Genomic DNA, 27,345 nt, shown 5'->3' on the forward strand with positions numbered 1-27,345 from the left:
TGTTCCGATTCCCATGTATGCCTCGACGATCTGGTCCTCTGCTTCCCTCACTAACATCAAAAAATTCATGGGTATCGAATACTGGATTTTAAGGTGGTTGAACCGTGTTAATGGCCACCCTTTCACCATCTCGAGATCAGTCATGTATGCTAACCTTGGTTGCACCCCTTGGAATCAGTTGCTCATCACAGGAAATCTGCGTAATCTCTGCCAACTCCTCACCGATCGCTTTGATTCTCCAAATGTCCATAATCTTGTTGCAGGCCCTAGGCTTTCCCGCGCCCTTTGCAATAGTGCTTGGAATCCCCTAAGAAGCTCATTACAGAATTTAACTATGCTTAGACGATGTTTTCCGTCAAACATCCTCGAAACGTACAACACCCTGAAGATTGATCCCCACAAGTTCTGTGATGAGAAAGCGTACAGATCTGAGAAGATACAGGACATGTACCATCACATACAACTGTAGAAGTTTCCTGATTATCTCCTTCAGGAAGGAATCTCCCATGAACTTTACTTTACTGATGAATTAATTTGTTTTAAATCATTATGTGTTTTGTATGTATATGTATTTGCTGTAAATGCATATATTAGGACGCGTATGTTTTTATATGTCTCTATCTTTTGCTTGTGTCATTGTATATATTTATATCTGCTTTATTTGCTCACTTTAGATGTACGATTTCTATGTTTGCTCTCTAACTTATAATGTATAAATGTATATAGGCACCCTCCTAGCTGAAGGCTGTTCAGGGGTGAAGCATATGTAATAAAATGAATAAATAATAATAATAATAATAAATTGGAATACCTCATATGTTGGAACTTACCTCCTTACTACTGTCATATGATTAAGGTGAAATTAAATTAGAAAAAGTGTAAGCATTAAGAACTTTATTTTAATAAGTTCTTAATGCTTACATTCTTTCTAGTTTAATTTAATCTTATCCATAGGAAAGCAATAAGGCAGTTAATTACGAGATACAAGGTTTAAAAATTTTTATATGTCAAGAACATGTATAACTAATACCAATATTCAATGGTAGCAAATTTTGTAAATTTCTGGAATTATACAATTGTATGACTTCCATTGATGCTCACTATTCTTCTTCATTCACTGGAATGACTAATCAAAAAGAACTAATATAAAGTGAGTAAATAAATATGCATAGTTCATAGATATGAGTATATGTAGATGTAAAATGATTATGTATCCACACAACCTGTCAAAGAATGTAAAATTTAAATTTTATCCCTTAAATACTCATGCTCATTTGTGATACTAACACAGAAAAACTCCTCTTACAGGCTGTCTAAAAGTTTTGCATTTATATTTTATTATAAATATAAATGTTGGAGCACTAAAAATTATTGATCTGTGCTTTTACTGCCTACCTGCTGAACAAAATCCTGCCTATCTGCTGAACAAAATCCTGTTTTGGAATAGAAAATTTATTAAATTAAAATAATAATAATAAAAGAGCTCTTTTATTATTATGTTTTTAATTTGGTATCATTTTCAAAGTCATTATAAAAAAAAAAGCACAAAAGTCAAGAACTTCAATTTTTTTTAAAGAATTTTTATTTAGTAAATTTTTAAAAATTCAATGTTTTTAATAATATGAAGTGGGTAAAATGACATGAAATTTATGGGACTTATCCATAGACCTTCCAGGCTTTTTAACTGCAGTTTGGATGATCCGTGTGATTATTATTTTAATTTTAAAAAGGCAAAAATACATAAACACAGAGCTCTAATCTCATGGATGACTGAACAAACTGAATTATAGCTGGAACTTGTATAATCTGCAATCACACAAATGACTGGAAATGACACAGCCTAAGCCTGATGTCACTTGAAGGTACTGAGAAGGATTTAACTTAAAGAGTAAGAGCAATAAAAAAAACTGCCCTCACAGACAGTGGTCTGCAGTTAAGAATTAATGACATACAGTACATTACAGAAATATACATATATCAATATATACTTCATGGTTGTAACCTATTATTAGACATCAGATGAGAACCCCAGAGGTTCACATCTGGTGAGTATAGGCTTGACACACCCAGGGTCCTGAGCTTGATATCATCATTCTTCTTTTTCTTGGTGATTCCCTTTTTCTCTCTCTCTCTCTCTCTCTCTCTCTCAGGGTAATTCGAAAAGAAAATTTTTTGGCTGGTGCAGCATAAACCTTAGGCTTCCTTGCACCATATGGCTAATAATAATAATAAAAAATTGATACAATCACTGAATAAAACTGTATGAACATGATCCACTATACTGCCTTCTCAATGCTTTTCATGTGGTTTCCCAGCTGGCAATAAATAAAAGTTACATAAGAGCTTTGCATCAAGTTCAGCAGTTATGCAATTTTTCAGATCTCACTGTAATTTTAGAAACTGAGGAATTCAATGAATTTTTTCATTGGCCTGTAATGGCTGATATGGGAAGTAAATAAGTAAAATTATTTTGCATTAAACCTTTATGTATAAATTTCCTTCCAATAAATATTTGAAAGACTACATTTCATTAATTATAATGTATTGAAAGTACGTTATTAAAATATAATGTATCGAAAGCTCATGCAATCAACTGGAAACAAAATAATCTGTCTGCTGGAATAAATTTATTTTATTCAATAGTTTAAACCTTGTCACACTCTCATTCCAGAAATTTTTGACTTACTCTTGTATGCATCTTTTTTTTATAGCTGTCATGTGCCCACCACCTGAATTCCCAGAACACACAGTAAAAATTGCATATGATGAATGGTTTACTTCTGGGGATAGGCTTCCTTTTATGTGTGAACCAGGTTACCGGCCTGCTGGGGATGTTTCGGCCAAATGTGAAAAAAATGGTACTTGGATATACAGCACAGGGTTCTGCCATAGTAAGTAAATCACTTTCCCGATTTTATGAATATTAAATCATTCAGGAAAATTAGAAAGAATGAAACATCACTAAGGTTACTATAGCAACAGTGTAAAACTATGATAATCAGTGTTGAATCAAAGAGTGTTTGCACTGGGGGAGGGGGGAATGCAAACCTCGGGGGTACATGCACTGGGGAGGAAGAATGTAAACTTTGGGAGATACATATAGTATACAGGGTGATTACAGAGAAATAGTAAATATTTTTGTAGGTTATAGTATCAATTATTCTGAGTAAAAAAGTTCATATAAACATGTGTCCAATTCTCAATGGATACGGAGATACATCTGTTTGAAACTGGTGCACACAAAGCCATTATGAGAGGTATTAAAGAATGATAAATGACTTATTGTTTGTATTTATTGGTTTATTGATTTATTTTGAATGATACAAAACACAAATAATTGACAGATTTTTTACAGTTAACAATAAATGTTCGAAAATCTCCCACCACCAACCTCAATGCACTTTGCAACTATTGTGGTAATATGACGAGTTGTTCTTCTGAAGTCGCGTTGGCATTCCTTTATGAGGGCAGCAGTATCCAAAGTAAGCAATTCTTCTCTTGTATTCACCTTTTCTTTGTATACTGCACTTTTCATCCATCTCCACAAACAAAAATCTAATGTAGTGAGGTCTGGAGACCTTGGTGGCCAATGAACAAGACCACCACGGCCGATCCATCGTTTAGAGAAAGTTCGATTTAGATATTGTATCACCAGATGGGTATAATGTGCAGGAGCTCCGTCATGCTGAAAGTACATACCAATCCTTGTAGCCAAGGGAACATCCTCCAATAGTAGTGGAAGTTTGTTTTGCAGAAATTCTAGGTAAATGAGCTCTGTAAGACGATTTTGTAACACAACAGGCCCAATCAACTGATTGTCAATGAAACTGCACCACACATTTACAGAGAAGCAATGTTGAAAATTTGTTATATATTGTGGCATGTGGATCTTAGTCTGGCCACCAATGAGAGTTATGTGTGTTGTTGATACTATTACGGGTGAAAGTAGCTTCATTGCTCAACAGTATTAATGGAATTAATCGCCGATTAGCATTTACCCACCAACAAAGTTCCAATCACTGGGCATCATCTCCTGGTTGAAGGTGTTGCACCCACTGTAGGTGAAATGGATACAAACCGTGCTCATGTAATGTTCGCCATGCTCTCGTCTGTAGAACATCAATACGAGTAGAAATTCTTCATGTGTTGATGGTAGGACTACATTCTACTTCCTGAAGAATGTGTTTTATTTCATCCACGTTTTGTTCATTTGCACATTCAGAATAAATATGAGCGCTGGGAACTATACCAGTCTCATGCAGTTTGGTGTAAACAGCTCTTGAATCTGATATTAGGAAACCGTTGATGGTATTCTCTACAAGCAGCAGTAACATTTCCACCACAAAACCGTAGACAAACACCATATCACCATATTTAGCATGTGTGAAGATGTGCGTCATTCTTAACAACATTTCTAACACCAAACAGTGTCAGTTTGTAACTGCTTCTTGGTCACATCTGATTCAGGGAGCTGTGCATGCCAGTTTCAAACAGCTGAATCTCCGTATCTACTGAGAATTGGACACATGTTTCACGTGTTTATATGAACATTTTTACTCAGAATAATTGATAGTAGAACCTCCCAAAATATTTACTATTCCTTCTGAATTACCCAAACAAATCTGTATATTTATGAATGTTATAATGAGAATATGAGAAATCAAAATAGGAAACAAAAGGAAATATTTAACATCTAAATACTAATAGTCAGTTCACAAAAACCACATTACTGACAATAATCAGTTTATTAATATGAAAATCACTGATTAAAATTTGCAAAAAAAACATACAAATTATAATCAAACATGCAAGTATTATAATAATCTTATTCTTCGTTGCTTTCTTTGCATATGTATCAGTCACTTCATTTATTAATTTTTCTGATAACTCTGATAAAAAATGTATTGTTTATAGGCTGTGACCAAATGGTATTGTTTGCGGTATACAAAGATAGAATTAGCCACAAGTAGACTCTTGCTGTGAAAAAAAAACAAAGGGAATCTGAAAACCATTAAGCGAAACTGCCGACAATTGAAATAGTGGTTGCAGTACACTCCTCTCTTTGCCCAGACATCGTTTAGCCCTTCCCTGAAAGCCACGGGACACTTTCTAATTACAATAGCAAGATCCAGTCGGCCTTGTTTGCAATATACAAACAAAGAATTAGTTGCAAGTAGACCATTTGTGTGAAACACCATCAAGAAATGGTTTGTCTGAAAATAAAGGGGACCATAAAATGAAAATGCCGACACTTGAAATAGTGACTTTTAGTTACAATTTGTGCAGCTAGAAATATTGACCATTTAATTATTTTGAAAATTTCATGTCTTGAATTTTAGTGATTTATTTTTGGCCATGCCACCTAATGAGTACCACTTAGTTGATGTGATTTTTTTTGTGTTGTTAGACATATATTTATTGAATGAATGTTTTATAATTACAACTTTGTGTAAACTGATAATATGGCCCCTAAAGAGCACAGTAAGAAGAAAATTTCAATTAAAATTAAACAAAAAATGTGGTTAAAATTTCAATGTCCGAGGTCCTTTGAATGAAAATTAAAATGAAAATTACTATTTTTCTTTGGGGGGAATTTTATTCCACCAGGGGTAAAATCCCCTCCCCAGATAACTCCCCTGGATTTAACACTGATGGTAATAAATTATGAACTGTGCTTTGTTTTTATACAAAGTTGAGCTGAGCTGAGGGGTTCATCAAATGCTTTTTTCGCTTGTTGTTGTGCCTTGCAGCTTTCTCTTAGGAGATGAGGATCAGTGGTCAAAATTCCACTTTTATTTCATTTCAGGTATTTTTCCATTTTCTTTTATATAGAGTGCACAACTAATAAAAGAGATATACAGATATACCAATTCAAAAGGCACTTTTAAGAGTTCTTTACCTCTGAAATTTCTTCCCAGCATTCTTATTCTTCATTATTTCAAATATAGGTGAACTCATTTCATTATTTTTCTCATAGGAAATAAAAATAAAAATTTTATTTTTTTACCCTTAAATTGAGAACTTCTATTATTGATAACCTTTGAACTGACAGATAGAGACATACCATTTTAGCTAGCTTTTAGCTTTCATTTCAATGCATCTAAAAGAATTTCCCATGTATGTTACAAAGTAATGCATCTACTACTTGTATGATAATTACATATCATCTATAGCCTTGAAACTTTATAGTTCTAAATGTGTACAGATTTAAATCATTTATACTTTTTGGCATCTCTCACACCATGGAACTTATCACACCTAGCTCTTACACTGAAGATGCCTATTTACCCACTGATAAAGGGACTATAATCCCTAAAACAGTCTGTCTGGATAATGGTACTTACTGAGAATAAATAACAATATACTTCTCTTTGGGTGGAAATGCTATTCTTCTGAAGGTAGAATGGAGCATCCATGTTTTACTTCACAGTATGAGATGTTCATAATGATTAAAAGGTTGGCAGGGTTGTTAATGACAGTAAAGACAGTATGCTGCAGCAACAGGATCTAGAAAATTTAGGCAGATGGGCTGAGAAGTGGCAACTGAAATTGAACATTGACAAATGCAAAGTACTGCATATGGGTAGCAGTAACCCAAGAGAAATGCACCAACTGTGTGGTACTATACTCAGGGAGGCGGAGAATGAAAAAAAAACCTAGGGGTAATTGTGCAGTCAGATATGAAATTCTCTGAACATTGCAGAAGGGGCTGCCAGAGCAGGTCATGGAGTTTTGTCAATGATATATCGGAATTTTGCTAGCAGAGACAAGTTGGTGATTATCCCTTTGTATAAGGCAATGGGCAGGCCATACCGTGAGTACTGTGTACAGGTCTGGAAGCCTCATTTTAGGAAGGATGTAGAGTTGCTAGAGTGAGTACAGAGAAGGGCAACAAGATTGGTGAGAGGAACAAAGGGAAAGGGATGCACTTATGAAGAAAGGCTTAAGTTCTGCAAGTTGCAGCCATCTGGAGACTAGGCACCTGCGGGGTGATGTGATCAATGTATATAAGGTCTTGAATGGTTTGAGCAGGCTCAATGTTGATGGGATACTTCTGCTTCCTCAGATTAAGAATCTGAGAGGGGATAGATTCAAACTGAGGAAAGACAGTTGTAGAATAGATATGCAGAGGTTTGCCTTTAGCCAGCAGGTAGTTGATTGCTGGAACAGACTTCCATCTGTTGTTGTGGAAGTTGATAGCTGAAATAAATTAAGGCTGAACTAGATAAACATTTGGAGTGACTGGATGGGTGAAATGGGAAGATTTTTTTTTTTTTGTTGTTGATGCTATATAAGCTTGTTTTCTTGCATCTTATGCCTCAACTAATGCTAATGTATAATTTTTTTAAGTTCAAACCTTGCCATTATAGCTACCTACACAATAATGCATCTATGCTACTATGATAATCGCATACCTTCCATAGGTTTTATATATCTAAATTTAAGGCATGGTTACTTATGTTCAGAGGTACATTTATCCCATTCACCCTTAGGCATGAAGCCTTATAGCTTCATGCTAAGGGTGAATGGGGTAGCCCATCTGCCTAACTTTTCTAGATCTGGAAGGAGCTATAAGGGTTCATGCCTAAGGGTAGATGGATATTTCATGCCCTTTAAGTTTTACATGTTCCAATAAGAAGTTTGAAAATATGGGTAGTTGTATCAGTGGAGTGGCAGTTCATTAGTACCTGCCCACTGATAAATCTGTTTTTATTATTATTATTATTATTAGCCATATGGTGCATGGAAGCCTGAGGCTTTTGCTGCACCAGCTAAAAACAATTTCTCAGTTACCCAAAGAGAGAGAGGTCCAGCTCAGGACCCTGGGTGTACCAAATGCATACTCAACAAATGTGAGCCCCCTGGGGTCTGACTGATGTCAGCAAAATCCCATAGGTGTGAAAAAAAAAAAAAAAAAGTAACCCTAAACCAAATTAAAAATGAAAACTTCAACAACTACAATTAGGAATGCTACCTGGTATACAAATTTTAAACTAAAAAAGTTAACATATTGATGTTTAATGAAAAATTAAACTGAAGGAAAAATTTTCCATGTTAAATTATATTACGTTCCATGTTAGAGGTAGAATTTTTTTTCGGCTTGGTCTGTGCTTGTTGACAGGAGAGACTGCTTCTACAGGTATGGGGTACACTTAAATAGAAAGGGTGCAAGAATATTTGCTGATGCTATTGAGGCAGTGTTAGGTGGGTCGGAAAACTGCTAGCTTGGGGGGGATACACAGACTAAAAGGTTAACAGTGGCCGCAGGCAGAGGCAAAAGTGATTCTTGCACTGCTTCTATTAGAATGAGTAGCAGCCTGGAAAGCAAGGCAATGGAGATTACCAGGACTGTTGGGAGTCACAGCGGGACAAATAAATCCATGGGCTGTGTTAGGGTAACTAAGAGTAGAAACAGGTACATGTATACTTGCATGTACACGAATGCTAGGAGTATAGTTAATAAATTTGATGAGTTTGAAGTGCTAGTCAAGACATCAAAGGCAGATATTGTTGGGATATCAGAGACATGGTGTCACACAGACATAAGCAGTGCAGAATTGGAATTTGGGGAGTACAATGTGTACAGAAAGGATAGACAGGACAGGAAGGGAGGAAGGGTTATGCTGTTAGTTAAGAAACACATAAAATCTAAGGAAGTGCATCCAATCGATGTTGTTGGACAATGCAGTGTTGAGTCTGTTTGGTGTGACATAAGCATTGGTAAAATAAAAATGTGAGTAGGTGTATGTTATAGGCCTAATGAATCTGATAAGTAAAATGAGCAATTGTGCAGAGAAATAGAGTGGGCCAGTAAATCAGAATGTCTTAAAACGGGGAATTTTAACTTCCCAGATATTGACTGGGACTTGTGGATTGGTCACTCGCACTGACTTCGCAAAAGTCTTGCTAGTGACATTGGTCACTAGCAAGACTTTTGTGGATTTATTGGACGACTGTTTTCTACACAGACAGATGTAGGATAGACGTGCGGAAATTTGCCTTTAGACAGCGGGTGGTTGGTTGGTGGAACAGACTTCCATCCCTTGTCGTGGAGGTTGATAGCCTACATAAGTTTAAGGCTCAGCTGGACAGGTATTTTGAATGAACAGAGGGGTGAAGTGGAAGTGGGTTTTTTTTTTTTTTTTTGGCTGATGCTGCATAAGCTTGCTTTCTTGCATCAAATGCCTCTACTAATGCTAATGCTAATACATCTGTCTTTTCTTAATTTGAATTTATGCCCCCTTAGGATCGTAATCTGAACAAGTGGAAGGATCCCATCAGAATTCAGCGTGCTGAACCCATTCAAGGCCTTATACACCTCAATCAGATCACTGAGCAGGTGCCTAGTCTCCAGCCACTGCAATTTGCAGAATTTAAGCCTCTCTTGATAAGAGAATCCCTTCATTCCCCTCACTAATCTTGTTGCCCTTCTCTGTACACGCTCAAGTAAATCTACATCCTTCCTAAAATGAGGCCTCCGGACCTGTACACAGTACTCAAGGCGTGGCCTGACCATTGCCTTATACAGAGGGATAATCACCTCCTTTTCCCTGCTAGCAAAATTCCTATATATCATTGACAAAACCCCATCACCTGCCCTGGCAGCCTGTCTGCATTGCTCAGAAAACTTCATATCTGCCTGCACAATTACTCCCAGGTCTTTTTCATTTTCTACCACCTTAAGTGTAGTACCACACAGTTGGTACGTTTCTCTGGGGTTACTTCTACCCATATGCAGTACTTTTCATTTGTCAAGGTTAAACTTCAGTTGCCACTTCTTAGCCCATCTGCCCAAATTATCTAGATCCTGTTGCAGTAGTACACTGCCATTACTGTCATTAACAACCCTGCCAACCTTTGTATCATCTGCAAACTTCGACACTAAGCCTCATATACCTTCATCAATAGCATTGATAAATATACAAAACAACAGTGGACCCAACACCGAACCCTGTGGGACTCCACTAATAACATTAGTCCAAGAAGAGCAGCACCCATTGATTACTACCCTCTGCCTTCTCCCACTTAACCATCCTTTTATCCATTGTAGCAACTTACCCTTAATACCATTCTGCTCCAATTTGTACAATAGTCTTCCATGCGCAACAGTGTCAAAAGCTTTCCTGAAATCCAAATATATGATATCAAAATTATTTTTTGATATCATATATTTGGTCAAAAAATCCAGTTCCTTTGTAACCACATCATAATATCCTATCAAATTTGTCAGACAAGACTTTCCCTTAACAAACCCATGCTGTGTCTGAATTATTGCTGCAGTCTTGTCTAGATGATCCTGCAATGCATCTTTAACCAGCGACTCCATTATTTTCCCCGGAACAGAAGTTAAACTAACTGGTATGTAATTACCCGTGTCACCCTTCGATCCCCCTTTGTGAATTGGGGATACATTTGCACATCTCCAGTCCGTGGGAACCTCTCCTGAGTCCAAGGATGCTCTCATAATTATGGCTAACAGTTTGCTTAGTTGCTTTGCCGCCTCCTTTGATATAACTGGATAGATCCCATCCACCCCAGGTGCTTTTCTTACGTTTAACTTCAACAATTTCTCTTCCACTTTGCTCTCAGTTATTACAAAATCATTAAGTATCCTGCTACAATTTGATAACCTTCTGCCATTTTCAAACCTTAATAATTCCTCACGTGTGAATGTAGATGCAAAATACTCATTCAGTTTGTTTGCTATCTGAGCAGGATCATCAACAGTCAAACCATCGATGTCAAGTGGACCAATCAGATTCATCCCCTTCCTTTTAGAGTTTATATAAGTAAAGAAATCCTTGCTGTTTTTCTTAGCATCTTTTGCCAAGGATTTCTCGTAATCTGCCTTCGCCTGCCTAACCTCCTTTGTAACTTGGTTACAGATCAACTTGTAGCTATCATAGGCTTCTGTGTCACGTGTTAATTTGTATGCATCCCATGCATTTTTCTTCTCTGTTACGAGTCTCATTATTTCATTTGACAACCATTTAGGTCTAAACCTTGAACAATATTTCTTAATAGGTATGAAACTTTTAGTAGCATCCGCGATTAATTCCTTGAATGCTTCCCACTTAGAATTTACTGTTGGTAACATCATCAGTTGATTCCACTGTACAGAATTTAAAAACTGTCGGAGACCACTGTACAGGCATACCTCGGTTAACGTTACCTCTGATAACGAAGCTTCGATATAACGAAGTCCACAATTTCAAGGCCCATTTAACATAAAAAAAATATTCCAGTTTAATCACCTGAAATCTAAACAAACTGAAGAAATTACGGAAACATTTGGGGCTTCTCATGGTTGGTTCGAGAAATTTAAAAAACGGGCCAGGATTCATAGTGTAAAATTAACAGGAGAAGTTTCCAGAAAAACTAAAGGAAATAATTGAACGTGAAAATTTTCCACCAAATTAACGTTACTCTTTGGATCAAATGCCTCTGGCGATTATAAATTAAAATTGTTATTAATTTACCATTCAGAAAATCCGAGGGCGTTAAAAGGTAACATAAAAATGAATTTACCTTTGTAATATGGAAAGCAAATAGAAAAGCGTGGGTTACCAAGGAGTTATTTACTGATTGGTTTGTTAACTACTTTTGTTCTGAAGTAAAACGGTATTGTCAAAAAAACAACTTTGAAGAAAAAGCTCTTTTGTTGTTAGACAATGCTCCGGGACATCCTACTGATCTTAACACGTTGGACACATGCATTCCTGTCAAAGTTGTGTTTCTTCCAGCAAACACAACTTCCCTGATTCAACCATTGGATCAGGGAGTTATAACATCATTTAAAGCTTATTATCTGTGTCGAACATTAAGCAATTTAACTGAACTAGAGGATAAAGAGGAAATGAAGTTAAAACTTTTTGGAAAAACTACACCATTAAAAACGCAATTGAAAACATTGATAGTTCTTGGAAAGAAGTCACTAAGAAATGCTTAAATGGAGTTTGGCGCAAAATATGGCCAGAAGTTGTACTAGAAGAAGAAAATAACATCCAAGAAATTAGAAATGAAGTTATCCAGATGGCTCAATCAATAGGTTTCGAAAATGTCGATGAAGAGAATTTTAGAAATTTATTGAATGCAGAAGATGATGGTTTTTCAGTGGAAGATTTAGAAAACCTTGTTAGCAACGAAGACAAAGATAATGAAGACGAAGTTAAAGAAGTTCCTGCCGAAAAAGTGTTAACAACCAAAGATTTAAAAAGGTGCTTAAATGACACTGAAAACGTTTTAAATTTTTTTAGTGAAAATGATCCTGATTTAGGAAGAAGTTTTATTGTTAAGCGATCAGTGTTAAATGCAATAACTCCGTATAGGCAATTGTTAAATGAAAGAGAAAAAAAGCATAAGCAATCAACTTTAGACTCATATTTTAAAATGTGATTTCACTTTGTATGTAAGTTGACTGTTTATTTAATAAAACTTTTCTTTGTTCGAAAAAAAAGCTTTTCATTTTCTTTACGTAGGAACGTATCCCTATTCTGGCCATAGTATTTTTACCTCTGAAAACGAAGTTTCGCTTAACGAAGTAATTTCGTGGAACGCATCCTATTCATTATTCGAGGTATGCCTGTACTCGCCTTTACGGAAGCAAAAACCCTTTCCTTTACCCCTGATGGTAATTAAATCTTTAAGTAAATCCCATGTCAGTACACTGTGATCACTGCCACCTAGTGGTTCTTTTATCTGCAAATTCCTAATACATGAATGATCACTGCTGATAACCAGATCAAGAGTATTACGTTCTCTGGTTGCCTCTCGAACATGCTGCTGCAGAAAACAATCATCCAATAAATCCACAAATGTCTGACTAGTGTGTGAGTGCCCAACCCACAAGTTCCAGTCAATATCTGGGAAGTTGAAATCCCCCATTATAAGACATTCCGATTTACTAGCCCACTCTATTTCTCTGTACAATTGTTCATTGTACTCATTCGAGTTATTAGGCCTATAACACACTCCTGCTCTTATTTTTGCTTTCGCAGTGCTTATCTCTTGCTGATCTCTTACAAACAAGAGGGGGCATAAATTCAAGTTGAGGAAGGTTGGTTAGATGTGTAGGTTTGCCTTCAGCCAGTGGGTGATTGATTGTTGGAACAAACTTCCATCTGTTATTGTGGAAGCGGCTAGTTTGAATAAATTCAAGGAAGAACTAGACAAATTTTTGGAGGTTATGGATGGGTGAAGTGTGTATTGTTTTTTTTTTTTTTTTTTTGGATGATGCTTTATAAGCTGGCTTTCTTGCATCATTTGCAAATACTGATACTAATACTAATGTTCCAAACTACCTAGTAAAATCAATTACCAAACTGCTTACAATAAACTGAGGTTCACAAACCTCTATGGAATTGTTATCAGGCCAATAAAAAAAACAATTAACATAATTATTTATGCATGGATTAATGGACACACGCATCATTTCTATTACCAAGGTAGTTTTAATGCATTGTTTTAACTATATCTCATATTGTGAATACCTTCACGAGTTGCCATAGTATTGCACTACCTTAAATAAGTAAATCTTCCCCTATGGAGAAGACTAATGTTACTTATTCTTGGCAGATACCACCACCCAGATTACTTTGGTAGTAGAAATGATGCGTGTGCATTAACCTATTCATAAACTCCTTCATGCTCTTAGGCATTTAGCCAGAAATATCTTTTAAATTAACATATTAATGGTAATTAGCAAGGTATAACATTAAAACTGTCACTGTAACCTAAAACAGTGTTTTCTTGTATAAGCTTGCTTCTTTATATCATTTTGCTACTACTAATAGCAATACTGATACTTCAAGTATTTCAATAAAGTAAACTCATTTCATATGGAAAAAATATTTCCTTCAATTTAACTCTTCTTTAACCCTGAGTCGGGCACGTGGGGTCAATGAGACACCAGACAATATTTCAGCAATTCATCTACTCTGCTCACACAGCTGAAACTTCTAATAGCTGTTTTTCCTTAATTTCTCCACTGAAAATTCCAAAAATTTCTATTAAATAGGCTAATTTATAATTATATTCACACAGTTCATTATATAAAAAAGTAAGACATTTTATGTCAAAATTATTATTATGAGAATGGGTCAACAGATAAGATAAGTTTTCATTCTCACATGTTTTATAGTATTTCTTGGTGGGGATAAGAACTTAATTTTTTCCCCATCAGTTCACTGACTTTACTCTGAGAAGCTGCCTCTCTTGGGGGAATTTTGAACTTATGTACTATTGTTAAGCTAATTAAGCCATTTTGCATAATTAAAATAACTTGAGAAAGAGAAGAGTTTTTCTGCTTGTGTGTACAGAACAAAGTGGGAGATCATTAACTCTTTTGCTTATATTTTAGGAGTTTCCTGTGGAAGACCCCGTGTCAGTAGTGGTGCTATTGTGCTAGGAATGTCATATCTCTACAGAGATCGAATAGTTGTCACATGTCCACCTGGCAGTCGACCTCAAGGAAAATCTGTGCTAACTTGCCACAGAAATGGCACATGGGATGGTGAGCCAGGATGTGAAGGTAAGACTTTTATCTTTTAGAAAATGATATTGTAATATAACACTAAATATTAATTTCCATTTCACATGTGTTGCACTGCCAAATGAGATTGTGGGATTTCAATCCCACAGTCCTATTTGCATAATGAGGCAATTCATGATGCAATTATTGAGCTCAAAAGCATACTACATAAAAATTTTTTTATTAATAATGGCTTAATTCTGATTCATTTTCTTTTAATAGCTGCATGTTCCCAGCCATGTTTAAATGGAGGAGTATGTATTCCACCTGGTCTTTGTAGTTGCCCACCTGGCTTTGTGGGAGATGTCTGCCAACATCGTAAGTGTTTCATTACAATGCATGTAATTTGATAACTAAGTGTTCTGATAATAAATATTTTATTTCCAAAAAATAAATCAATAAATTCTCATACACCAAGAACTGCTCTTTCCTTTTTCTCTTCTCAGACAACCCAAGTTTCAACTAATAAATAACTTGCATGCTTTTCAATAAACGAAACTTTGTCATCATCTAATTATTTGGATGGGCAGTGCTATGTGATTATTCATCATTTGAGAAAGAATTAATATTGTCACACTAACATATTACGACAGATGATTAATACCAGTTTAATTTGTTTAAATGAATACTAACACTTAAACAAATTTGCTGGGTATACACTGTTTCCTGTCATCCGGACCGTTGGAGTGATTCCTGGACTAAATTTGTAAGGAAGTACAGCCACTCCCTGACTTACGTAAGGGTTGCGGTCTGCAGAACTCTACGTAAGTCGGAATTTCCCTAAATGCATATGCAGCACTTGCAAATTTTATTGAAGCAAAAAAGAAATGTTCAACGAACATGTAAATAGAATTATTTATTCAATTTTTTTATCTCATGCGCAGGAAAAATTACAAAAATTTCAAAATTATAAAACTGCAAAAAGAGAGAGGAGACAGGCATAACGTCAGCAAGGTTTACCTTTCGAGCATCATTGCCAGAATTAACTCTCCAGCTGATAAGCATGCCACTGCGGAAGTTGAGGGCTGTGGAGATTTAGAAGGGGCTTTTTCCAACACATCACAAAATTTCTCTGCAGGCTGTAGTAACGGCACTGGCGACTTCACTGCATACTTTAATGTTTTGGAAACCAGTGCGATGCTTGAAGCTATAAAACCACCCATTGCTTGCCACAAACTTGGCTTGGGGTTCACTGTACTTATCCTTAATATCTTCATAAATATGTCTTGCTTTTGCTTGAATGACCATTGGACCCAGGGGCACTTGTTTCTGAACGCTGTTTTGTGATCACTGTTGATCTTAAATGTATTGATCCTTTAACATGCATGTTCTTTTATACATGCACTGTCCTTCAAAATAGTATTCTCTGTTGAAGCAGGGAGACCTAATTTCTGTGGAATAGATGATAAACTTTGTCCTGCTTCGTACTTCTTAATCATCTTCATTTCTAAAAAAATTGCTTTGTTTCCTAGCACTGCCAACACTTGCACTTTCCGTTGATCCCTTTTCCTTCACCATTGTAATAAGTAAATAGGAATGAAGAGAAGTTTCTGAAAATTTGTTTTTTATATGATTGAAGATTTCAACGAAGGGGAACTCATTTCATTTCACCATAATACCATAACGTAAAAACCCATAGAATTCCAGTTATCAGTATTATCGCAAATGCAATAAGATCAAGTTTACTACCCATTTATAATAGATTGTGCTAACAGAAAAGCCCAATAAACCGGAAAGTGCAAATTGTTTTTATTGTTTTATGGTAGTGACCTCCAGAAATGTGTTTTAGAAAAAATATCACAAAAGTGTTCAAAACTGATTCTTATAACGGTACATATGATAATGATGAAAGTGTAGTGCAATTTCCATTATAAAAATGACCTTTTCGAGAGATAAATAGCTTAGTTATATAGCAAAAATTTCAACTTCCCAGGTCTTGGAATGAATTACCAAAAAAAAGCAATGTGTTATTCACATTGCAATATTTTCACAATACCTCCATTTATTCCTATGGGATGCAAAATATGTTTCCATGATTTTTTTTAAGGTCGAATTTCCATAAGTCGAGTATTACGTAAGTCGGGGAGTGGCTGTAAATGAACCGATTCATTCAGCTCATGTATATCATTACAAATTCATGAAGACTCTACTTGTAATACGTGTATGTGTGTGTGTGTTATTAAGACCATGTGAGGTGTTAATAAATAATCATATGAATAAATTTAACACAATTTTCTAAATGGTTTAAATAATTTGTCATTTGAATATTTAAAATCCACTAGATATCTGAAATCCAGAATTAAGTTTTTATTAATATTCTAATTCTTTCTTTATCCTATAGCACTCTGTGTTTTGCCATGCTTAAATGGTGGAACCTGTACTGGACCATACATGTGTAGCTGTCCAGCAGGTTATACAGGATCACGTTGCCAGTCAGGTAAACTAAGTAGTATTTGTATAAATCACATTTTGTTAGAATATTTACATATAGCTCTTTGTTATCAGTTTCATTAGCTTAGAAATTTAAAAATTTTTACTCTAAATTACTGGCATTTTATAACTACCATTTTAATGTTTTGAATGGCAAGAACATAAATCAGCCGGAAGAGTTTTTCATAAAGCATCTATATAGTGAATCCTGAAGGAACATGACTTTCATTCCAGTAACTATAGTAATAATACAGACCATTAATTTTTACAAAAATGCATTCATACCACTCAGCATTATCATCAAAGGCATAACGTACATTACTGAGCCAATACGAACCCACAGCATATGAAAATGTGTAAAAAATGAGCTGCTGGCTGTGATTTAGATGGGGCTATATGGGAATATCAATTGACCTACATTTCTTTGATAACAGCATGAAATATGAAACACTTTTATATATACAAGTATGTTTAAACATTCTTTAGTGCATGGATGATATCCTTAACAGTGCAGTGGTTCCAAAAATTTACTGCACCACTAACCCTTTTTTGAAAAAAAAAACAAAAGTAAGGAAAATCATTGAGAGGCAGTAGTAGTTTTAAAATTTTTATTAAAATCAGAAATGTTTAGTGAATGAAATAAAATTAATCAAATTTAATTAATTAAAATTTTCAAAAAATGAAAGTAATTAAATTAAATAAAAACATTAATTTAAGACTTTACTACAACACAAGTCAATGATGGTGAAAAATTGAAGGGAAGAGTAGCTTAATTTTTTTTTTTTTTTTTTAGTTAGTTGTTGGCGCATCGGCTTCTGTGGCCATAATGCACCTCCCAAAGTTTTTGCAGTACTGTGATCCGAGGCGGGATTCGAACCCGCGACCTTTACCCACCCGGCTAGCCCGGTCGGCCTTAATTTTTGTGGCACATAGTGTTAACACAGTAATTAAAGTAATATTTGGCTTAAGGTTTTAGAAAATAAATACTATAAATATAACGTACCATATATTAGATATTAATAAAATATACTGTTAATAATTAAATTAATTGCATATCAGTTCCTACTCAATGTCATTAAGAGATTACGTCAAAATACTGTTAATATTGTATTAAACATATGTTTAAAATGAAAATAAGGGCCACAAATAAAGCTATAAATTAAGAGCTTTAAGAAAATAAAGTGACAGAAATGCTAAAATGCCACAGAGAATAACAAACCAAACTATGAAAAGTCAATTATAGCAAACCTCACTTTAATTGTGTTGAGTAGGATATATCTGCTAAAACATAATATTCGTTAAACTCAATAGAAATACATATAGTCACTGAAGTTGCTAGAATATTATGAGTAAGTGCTGTACTATGAAAAAAAAAAAAAACATTAAAAATGTTGTAATATTGTATTTAGCTACATTAACAGTCATGTCGAGCAGAGGAGCTTAAAATTGTGCTGTGCTGTACTGTATAGTTTAGAGTTTATTTAGAGTCTGAAGAGTTCAAATGACTCCATATTGATGTGTAATCTGCTTGGCAGGGTGATGAAAATCCTGACTCACTCAAATTCTGCTTGATTGTAAAAATGTTTTCAACAATGATAAATATTATCAGATTGAGAAAGTACATCCAGATCCTGAATGGATAAAAAGTGTAGTTTGGTGGGGCATGTTGTTTTTGAGGTAGATTAAATTGAGGTGTTTAAACCAAGGGTTTACTGTAATCCAATTTGCACATCAGTCATTATCAAGAATTAGCATTTATCAATGCACAAAATAAAAATAATTATCTGCTATAATTATTTGCCATAACTATGCCAAACTGTAGCCTAATACATAGTTATAAAGAATAATTTTGAACAAGAAGAATAAGAGAATAAGATTTTGAACAATAATAATAAGAAAATCCCAGAGATCAATTTCGAAACAAGGCTAGTGTGTGTGTATATAGTGGCTAGTCCTATACATAGAAAAAAAAAAATTAAAAAAACTTGATAATGATAAACAGTTCTTTCTGACTAGTCACAGGACCAGTAAAGGAATGATTATTGAAAGTCTAAACATACTGTAGCATATGCATTAAGGCATTTTCTGTATTTAGTGGAGCAATTTGTCTTAATTCCTCTCACTCCTGTAGTACCATATCTGGTTTCGGAAATAGTGACAACAAATAAGATTGTATGAAATTGATCGATGGATTGACATATACAGGGCCATGCAAATGGGGAGTGCACTGTATGTGCTGCACCAGGGCCCCCAATTGAGGGGGTCATCAGAGTCTCAGCATTCAGTATTTAAAAGTAAAATCATTTGCTCTTAAATACTGAAGGATATTACAAATCACTCCTCTTACTTATGAATGTGAACTTTTTTCCTCCTTTATCAGCTTTAGTAGGGGTTTCACCATATATTTCGGCTACATTCAATGTGTTATTGCCATTCAATGTGTTATTGTCCGTCTTCCACTATAATATTCTCACTCCATATCCCTAATCAACTATTATATGTCATAGGCCACAAATTGTATGTGATCAGCTTTTCCTGTATGGCACACTAATATCACCTTTTTCTTTTTTTAGTTTGTTAGTGTCATGTTAGTTTTTAACTGTTAAATCTCTAACAAATCAACTGCCTCATGCAGATGCCCCCATCCTATAGTCCTGCCATATGTACAAAGGAGTGTAAATAAGATCGCAGTAACTGTTTCCAATCCTATATAGTCCAATTGCAAAAACTCAAGTTACTGCCATCTTTGTTTCCTGAATTTTACACTGAAATGAGCGGTTTACAGATAGGGTAATGGTTGCTGAATCCAGATTTTTCAATATTCTCTGAAATCTGGAGTTTGAGCAAATATGAATTTATGAAGCAGACTTTTTTGCATCAGTCAAAAAAAAATATATATAAAAAAATAATAAGGATAACATAAAAAGAATGTTAAAACAAAACAGAATATTCATATTACTACCATTTCTACAAGGTAAATACCCAATTCCGCTTTTTTTCGAACGTGATATGAATTTTCCATGCAATGTAAAATGGCACATGGTGTCCATGATTTACAGAACCTTTGTAGTAGAAAGAATGATGTGTCATTATCAGACATTATTATGATGTGTCATTATTAAGATGTGCCAAACTCACTGCCTCTACAGACTGGGAGACAAATTAGTCCACTGTTTGACAACCCATTGCCCATAGGTAAACTGCATGAGATTTTATATTTTTGCCCACTCCCACGGTTTGTGACTCACAAACAAAGGAGAACAGCCCTTATTCATTCATTTTATTCACCCCCTCCAGCAATTTATACACACCAATCATATCTCCCCTTAAGATGGCTAGTTACCAAACTTTGAACTCCACACCATTTATGACACCCCTCTTATCTTTTAGCCAGCCCACAATCTAGCATAGGATCTTACCAGTTATCCATCCTAATTTTTATAGTTTATACAGCAGCCTTTCATGAGGATGGTATAAAAAGCTTTAATAAAGCCTAGGTATATGTTTTGGCTGATGAGCCAAAATATTATGACCACCTACCTAATATGATGTTGGTCCTCCACGTGCATGGCACATCCGTAGCCAGGTGGGAAGAAGCAACAGTGCATAGCACATGCTTCTTGATTAGACCGGGGTTCGAGCCCGTCACCACCAAATACGGAGGATGCGGAAAGGTCAGGGAATGACCACCGCACATCCCGGAGCAATATGGCCTTAGTTGCTAATGCTCCTAAAAACCAAAATAACAATAACAATAACCTCCACGTGCAGCCAAACAGTTCATACCTAGTGAGGCATGAATGCTACAAAATTTCTAAATGTGTCTTGTGGTATCTGGTACCAACACGTAATCACCAAATCCTTTAACTCCTGTAAAGTCCATGGTTGAGACGGTGCAGATTGGAGTTGCTGTTCCAACACAAACCACAGATGCTCGATGGGATTGATGTCTGGGGAATTTGGAGGACAGGGCAATACCTGGAAGTCTTCCTCATATTCTGCAAACTAGTCTCAAACAATCCGGGCGGTGTGGCATGGTGCATTATCCTGCTGAAAGATGGCACTGCCAGAGGGGAAGACCGTTGCCACGAAAGGGTGTACTTGGTCAGCAATGATGTTTTGGTAGGTGGTAGCTGTCAGAGTGCTTGGCACATGGATGACTGGACCCAGGGTATCCCCCAGCAGAACACTGCCCAAAGCATGACACCGCCGCCATCAGCTTATTTTTGTCCCACAGTGCATCCAGGTGCCATCACTTCCCTAGGTAAACAATGCATACATACCTGACCGCCCACATGGTACAACAGGAAATGTGATTCGTCGGACCAGACCTTCTTCTAATCACTCAAGGTCCAGTTTCGATGCTCGTGTGGCCATTGTAGGCAATGGTAGACGTCAGAGTGCTCAGCATATGGATGACTGGACCCAGGGTATCCCAGCAGAACATTGCCCAAAGCATGACACCGCTGCCACCAGCTTATTTTCATCCCATGGTGCATCCAGGTGCCATCACTTCCCCAGATAAACGATGCACATATACCCAGCCGTCCACATGGTGCAACAGGAAATGTGATTCATCAGACCAGACAAGTCTTCCAATCACTCAAGGTCCAGTTTCGATGCTCATGTGGCCATTGTAGGTGCTGTTGCCAGTGGACCGTAGTTAGCATGGGCATTTGGAACGGCCTGTGGCTATGCAGCCCCATTTTCAGCAGGGTTCGATGTACTGTGTGTTGTGACCCATTACTCCAGTCACCAGCATTCCAATTACCAGCGAGTTATGCCACTATTGCCCTTCTGTTGCCACGTACCATCTGGGAGAGCTTTTGTTCACCTCGAGCATTGATGAGCCATGGTCTTCCAACACCTCACCGGCGGTTCGTGGGTTTCCCCTTCTCGGACCACTTTCGGTAGGTACTAACCACAGCTGACCATGAGCACCCCGCCAGCCGTGCTGTTTCAGATCTGCTCTCACCCAGTCGTCTGGCCATTACAATTTGGCCTTTGTCAGACTTGCTTAAGTCCGCTGCCTTTCCCATCTGAAGAACAAGAGCAACACTGATTAACAGAGCTCAGTATCAGGTGTTTTTTATACTGTGTCCCAACCCGTGCATGCACCGTAGTTCACCTGCAGTTGCTTCGATTTGCATAACGACTTGCTGGTCATAATGTTTTGGCTCGTTGGTGTATAATGTCAAAATTGTTACTTGCTTCCAAATGTTTAATGGCTACATCATAGTAATTAACCTGAATCGTCTTGAGTTGCATCCTTAAATGCACAGATTCCATGATCTTCCCTACCACAGATAACACAAACTCATTGACTTATAGTTACCCAACTCCCCTTCAGCACTGCCTTTGTGTATTGGGGAAACATTAGCACTTCTTTAGTTCAAGGGGATCTTCCTGGAGTCTAATAATGATCTCATTAACATTTCCAATGGTGTTTTTATAAATTCTAAGTATTGTTGTTTCTGTGGTTCTCTTATAGGCCCAGATTCTCACACACCAATACTGTGTCTTTTTTTTTTTGGAAATAAACTATATCACATATTTTGCTCATCTTAATGTCAGGTTTTGGGCTGTTGATCATGTCGATGTTTAAAGCAGTGAGGTTTACATGTACACCATGAAATTTAATTCCCCGATTTCAACATATTTCTTCTGTTGCATCAATGTAAAAGGCTGCGTGTGTACACATGTGTATGTGTTTATATAGAGAAAATGTAAAAATCTATTAAAATTAGGTAATGTTTGATTACATGCACTGATGTTCCATGCAGTCATTTGCATATTCATTCAATATATTCAGTATGAGAAGCAAAATTAAATGTATAGCTTAATGTTCTTGACACCTATTCTGCTTTATTATTTCAGTAATATGTGATCCAAAATGTCAGAATGGAGGGCGATGCACTGGTCCTAATGAATGTCGATGTCCAACAGGTTACAGCGGGAGGAGTTGTGAATACAGGTAAATAAATTTTCTGTAAACATGGGTTTGAAACACAGTCACTTAAAAGTGTATACTTCTGTACCCTCACATGGCTTCTGTACGCAACTAGAGAAGCCTGCTGAAATGACGTAAACATTTCAATTATTCCTACTTAATGAGAATAAGTAGACAAAATACAGGATTATCTATTTTATCTGATTAGTTCCTAGAAAAGCATGATGTAGGGGGCAGGTTTTTTTTTTTTTTTTTTTTTTTTTTTTTTTTTAGGAGCATTAGCAACTAAGGCCATATTGCTCCAGGATATGCAATGGTCATTCCCTGACCTTTCCGCATCCTCCGTATTTGGTGGTGACGGGCTCGAACCCCGGTCTAATCAAGAAGCATGTGCTACGCACTGCTGCTCCTTCCCACCTGGCTATGGAGGCACCTTAGGGGCAGGTAAATAAACAAATAAATAACACACTCACTGTCCACACAAAGAATCAGTTTCACATAATATAAGTTTTGCTTTGCGACATATACGAAGCAAGAGAAAGTGACTGCAAAAAAAAAAAAAAAAAATGAAATGAAACATTACATTATCAAAAATCATAATGGCAATAAACACATGTATGGAGCATCTGTGCTATACATGTTGCTAGGTTGGCAGCACATGCAGTATGGGATACAAAGAAAATTAGCTAACATATGCAATGCAATACACTTCAGATGTTTGAATATTTTTTTCTTAAATTGATAATTTCTTGTTATTAGTTTTGCTTAATTATTTTTATTAGTGTTCTATATCGATATGTTATAAAATTTAATGAAAATCTGTTCATATAACCCAAGATATGTTTAAAAATTAAATAAATGATTGCAGATACATATTAAAAAATGCTTTATTGGATTTACTTCCCTGATTTAATCAAATTTAGAAGGGCTTAACAAATATTTCTAGAATATTTCATACAAATCCATTTCACTAAGAGCAGTGATCTTATGTGCAAATGGATAAATATTGAACAGAAAGTTGATGCTAACAGGAACTTACACACTTGCTAAAAGGGTGTTATCTATACCAACAAGTATTGCCTGGGATGGTTAATCATGAAAAAAAAAATGCCCTTTTAGAAAAATGGCCTTCAGGATTTGAAAATTCTTATATATTACTCCAGAAGCACTTATCAAAATTATATGCTGCTATTCACATGTGGGTAGTCACAGGGCGGGAGTTGTATAGCATATTTCTTTGGTTATGCATGGTGAACGAGTGCACAGAAGAAATGAGAGAGAGAGACCATAAATGTTAGAAGTGACCAGATTCTTAGTATTCCAATGCGGGATATCTAGCAGAGGAATTTCACAACCCCCCCCCACCCAGAAAATAATTTTTTAAATTTATTTTTTTTATATAAAAAAATATTCACATACAAAATATGAATTAAATACATATACTTCTTTGAACTAAACTTATAAAAAAATCACACTTTTTAAAAAAAAACAAATATAGCCTATATATATATACATGTATATATATATTTTTTTTTTACAGAAAGGCTGAAATTCAGTATACAGTACTCCTCGTGTTACACTACGTGACAAACAAAAGGTTGCATGAAGGACATGAACTGAGAAAAATAGTTGTAATTAGAAGGGGAAAAAAAAAACACTTATTAGAGGGGTCATGTTTTTAATCAACTTTCATTTTTGTTTAGTGAAAAGAGGTTAGGTTTTTTCTGGGAAATAATACTACTAATAAAAATACATAATTCTTTTAACAATAAAAACAAGAGAAATTAAATATTTTTCCGCTGAGTAAATTTTTCTTAATAATTCTTCATTTGCTATTTCTTCGTAAAATTCTTCACAAGAATTAGCAAAATTGCACTTAACTTGTAGTATTGCTTTCATCGTTTCTATGGTCAGTGTGTTTTTGTTGACATCCACAACTTAATTACTACCAAAAAAACTCTTTCCATTGTACCATTGGTTCCCCACAAACATAATACAAATGATTTGCATTATGTTTGCCATTAAGTATGGAGGCTACATGTCCAAACCAGGACATTTTCCGGGACAGTTTACTATGTGGGGCAAATGACTGAAATCCGGGACTGTCCTGCATAATCTAGGATGTCTGGTCACTAGTTAGAAGCTTAAATGGTAAAGATGTGGAATCAGCAGAACTAAGTTGTTTATGATGTTAGAATAGCTGGCCATTCTGCTAAACAATAATTATTAATCAGTTTGTACTGAAAGAATGATACAGTGCAAGAAAAGTGAAAAGTAGTAGTAGTAGTAATGGCAAATGATGCAAGAAAGCAAGCATCAGCCAAAAAAAAAACAGTTCACCCATCCATACCCACCAAGAATTTGTCTAGTTCTACCTTGAATTTATTCAACCCATCCACTTCCACAACAATAGATGGAAGCCTATTCCAACAATCAACCATGCTGGCTGAAGACAAACTTCCTCACATCTATCCTGCAACCATCCTTCCTCAACTTAAATTTATGCCCCTCGTGTGTAGTCTCAGCAAGTGAAAGAATACCATTAACATTTACCTTACTTAATCCATTAAAGGCTTTAAACACCTCAGTCAGATCTCCCCACAGGTGCCTAGCCTTGAAATGCTACAATTTGCAGAAGTGAAGCCTTTTAGGTAAGAGCACCCTTTTGTCCCCTTCACCAATCTGGTTTCTCTCTTCTAAACCCATTCCAGCAGATCTACATCGTTCCTAAAGTGAGGCCTCCAAACCTGTATACAGTACTCAAGATGTGGCCTAACCATGGCTTTATATAAAGGGATAATCACCTCCTTATCCCTGCTAGCAAAGTTTTTATATATCATAGACAAAACCCCATGAGCTGGCAGCATTTCTGCACTGCTGAGAGAATTTCATGTCTCACTGCACAATTACCTCCAAGTCTTTTTCATTCTCCATTAACCTTAGTGTATTAGCACACAGTTGATAAGTTACTCTGCAGTTACTGCTACCCATGTGCAGTACCCTGCATTTGTCAATGTTAAACCTCAACTACCATTTCTTAATCCATCGACTTAATTTCTTAGATCGTATTGCAGCAGCTCATCTTGATTAATATTATTAACTCCCCTGCTAATCTTTGTATCATCGGCAAACTTGGACATTAAGCCTGATATACCCTCATCAATACCATTGATAAATATTGAAAACAATGGACCCAGAAATGAACCCAGGGGGATGCACTAATAACATTAGTCCAAGAAGAGCAATATCCATTGATCTTCTTCTCCCACCCAACCATTCCTTTACCCATATCAGCAACTTGCTCTTAATGCCACACTGCTCCAATTTGTACATCAGTCTTTTATGTACAACAGTATAAACAGCTTTCCTGAACTCCAAGTATATAATATCAAAATTATTTTTTGCATCCAGTTCCTTTTTTGACATCATAGTATCAAATCAAATTAGTCAAACAAAATTTCCCCTTAACAAACCCACATTGTATCTGAAGTATAACTGCAACCTTGTCTAGATAATCCTGCATTACTTCTTTTACCAGTGGCTCCATTATTTTCCCTGGATCAGAAGTTAAAAATAATAGGTCTGTAATTACTTGTGTCACCCTTTCATCCCCTCTGTGAATTGGGGATACATTTGCACATCTCTGGTCTGGCCTCCCCTGAATCCAGTGATGCTCTCATAATTATGGTTAAATGTTTGCTTATTTCTTTCACTGCCTTCCTTAATATAATTGGATAGATTCCATCCACCCAAGATTCTTTTTTTATGTTTAATTTCGACAATTTCTCTTCCACTTTCCTCTTAGTTGTTACAAAATCATTTAGCTCCCTATCAGAGTTTGATAGACTTCCAGCATCCCCTTCCCTACAGAATTCCTCATGTGGGAATGTAGATGCACAATACCCATTCAGTTTGTCAGCAATCTGAGCAGGATCATCAACAGTCAAACCATATTGAGTGCACCAATTTGATTCATCCCCTTGCTTCTAGTGCTTCCATAAGTCAGAAGTCTTTGCTGTTTTTCTTTGCATCCTTTGCCAAAGATTTCTCGCTATCTGCCTTCGCTTGCCTGACTTCCCTTGTGACTTGATTGTTTGTTTGTTTGTTATTTGGTTTTTAGGAGCATTAGCAACTAAGGCCATATTGCTCCGGGATATGCGGTGGTCATTCCCTGACCTTTCCGCATCCTCCGTATTTGGTGGTGACGGAGTCGAACCCCGGTCTAATCAAGAAGTGTGTGCTATACACTGCTGCTCCTTCCCACCTGGCTACGGAGGTGCCTTGACTTGATTAGACTAGTTTATATCTACCATATGCTTCTGTCACCCGATAATTTATATACATCTCATGCATTTTTCTTCTTTGCCATGAGTTCCATCAGTTCATCTAACATTCATTTAGGCTTGAAGAGCATTTCTTAGTTGGTATGAAAAGC

General features: G+C 36.1%; 1 protein-coding gene across 1 annotated transcript in view; it reads left to right on the forward strand.

Annotated features, from left to right (window-relative positions):
• LOC150091651 (sushi, von Willebrand factor type A, EGF and pentraxin domain-containing protein 1-like) overlaps nucleotides 1-27,345 on the forward strand; it is a 183,168-nt gene that overhangs the window by 148,457 nt on the left and 7,366 nt on the right. The window contains exons 35-39 of the mRNA XM_090376268.1: nucleotides 2,712-2,891; nucleotides 14,360-14,530; nucleotides 14,753-14,848; nucleotides 16,872-16,967; nucleotides 22,838-22,934. Of these exons, the coding sequence (XP_090232394.1) occupies nucleotides 2,712-2,891; nucleotides 14,360-14,530; nucleotides 14,753-14,848; nucleotides 16,872-16,967; nucleotides 22,838-22,934 (640 nt within the window). The remainder of the gene's footprint in view (nucleotides 1-2,711; nucleotides 2,892-14,359; nucleotides 14,531-14,752; nucleotides 14,849-16,871; nucleotides 16,968-22,837; nucleotides 22,935-27,345) is intronic.

Source organism: Mastigoproctus giganteus, chromosome 1 (genome assembly GCF_048544385.1).
Source record: "Mastigoproctus giganteus isolate SK-2022 chromosome 1, ASM4854438v1, whole genome shotgun sequence".
Taxonomy (NCBI): Eukaryota; Metazoa; Arthropoda; class Arachnida; order Uropygi; family Thelyphonidae; genus Mastigoproctus; species Mastigoproctus giganteus.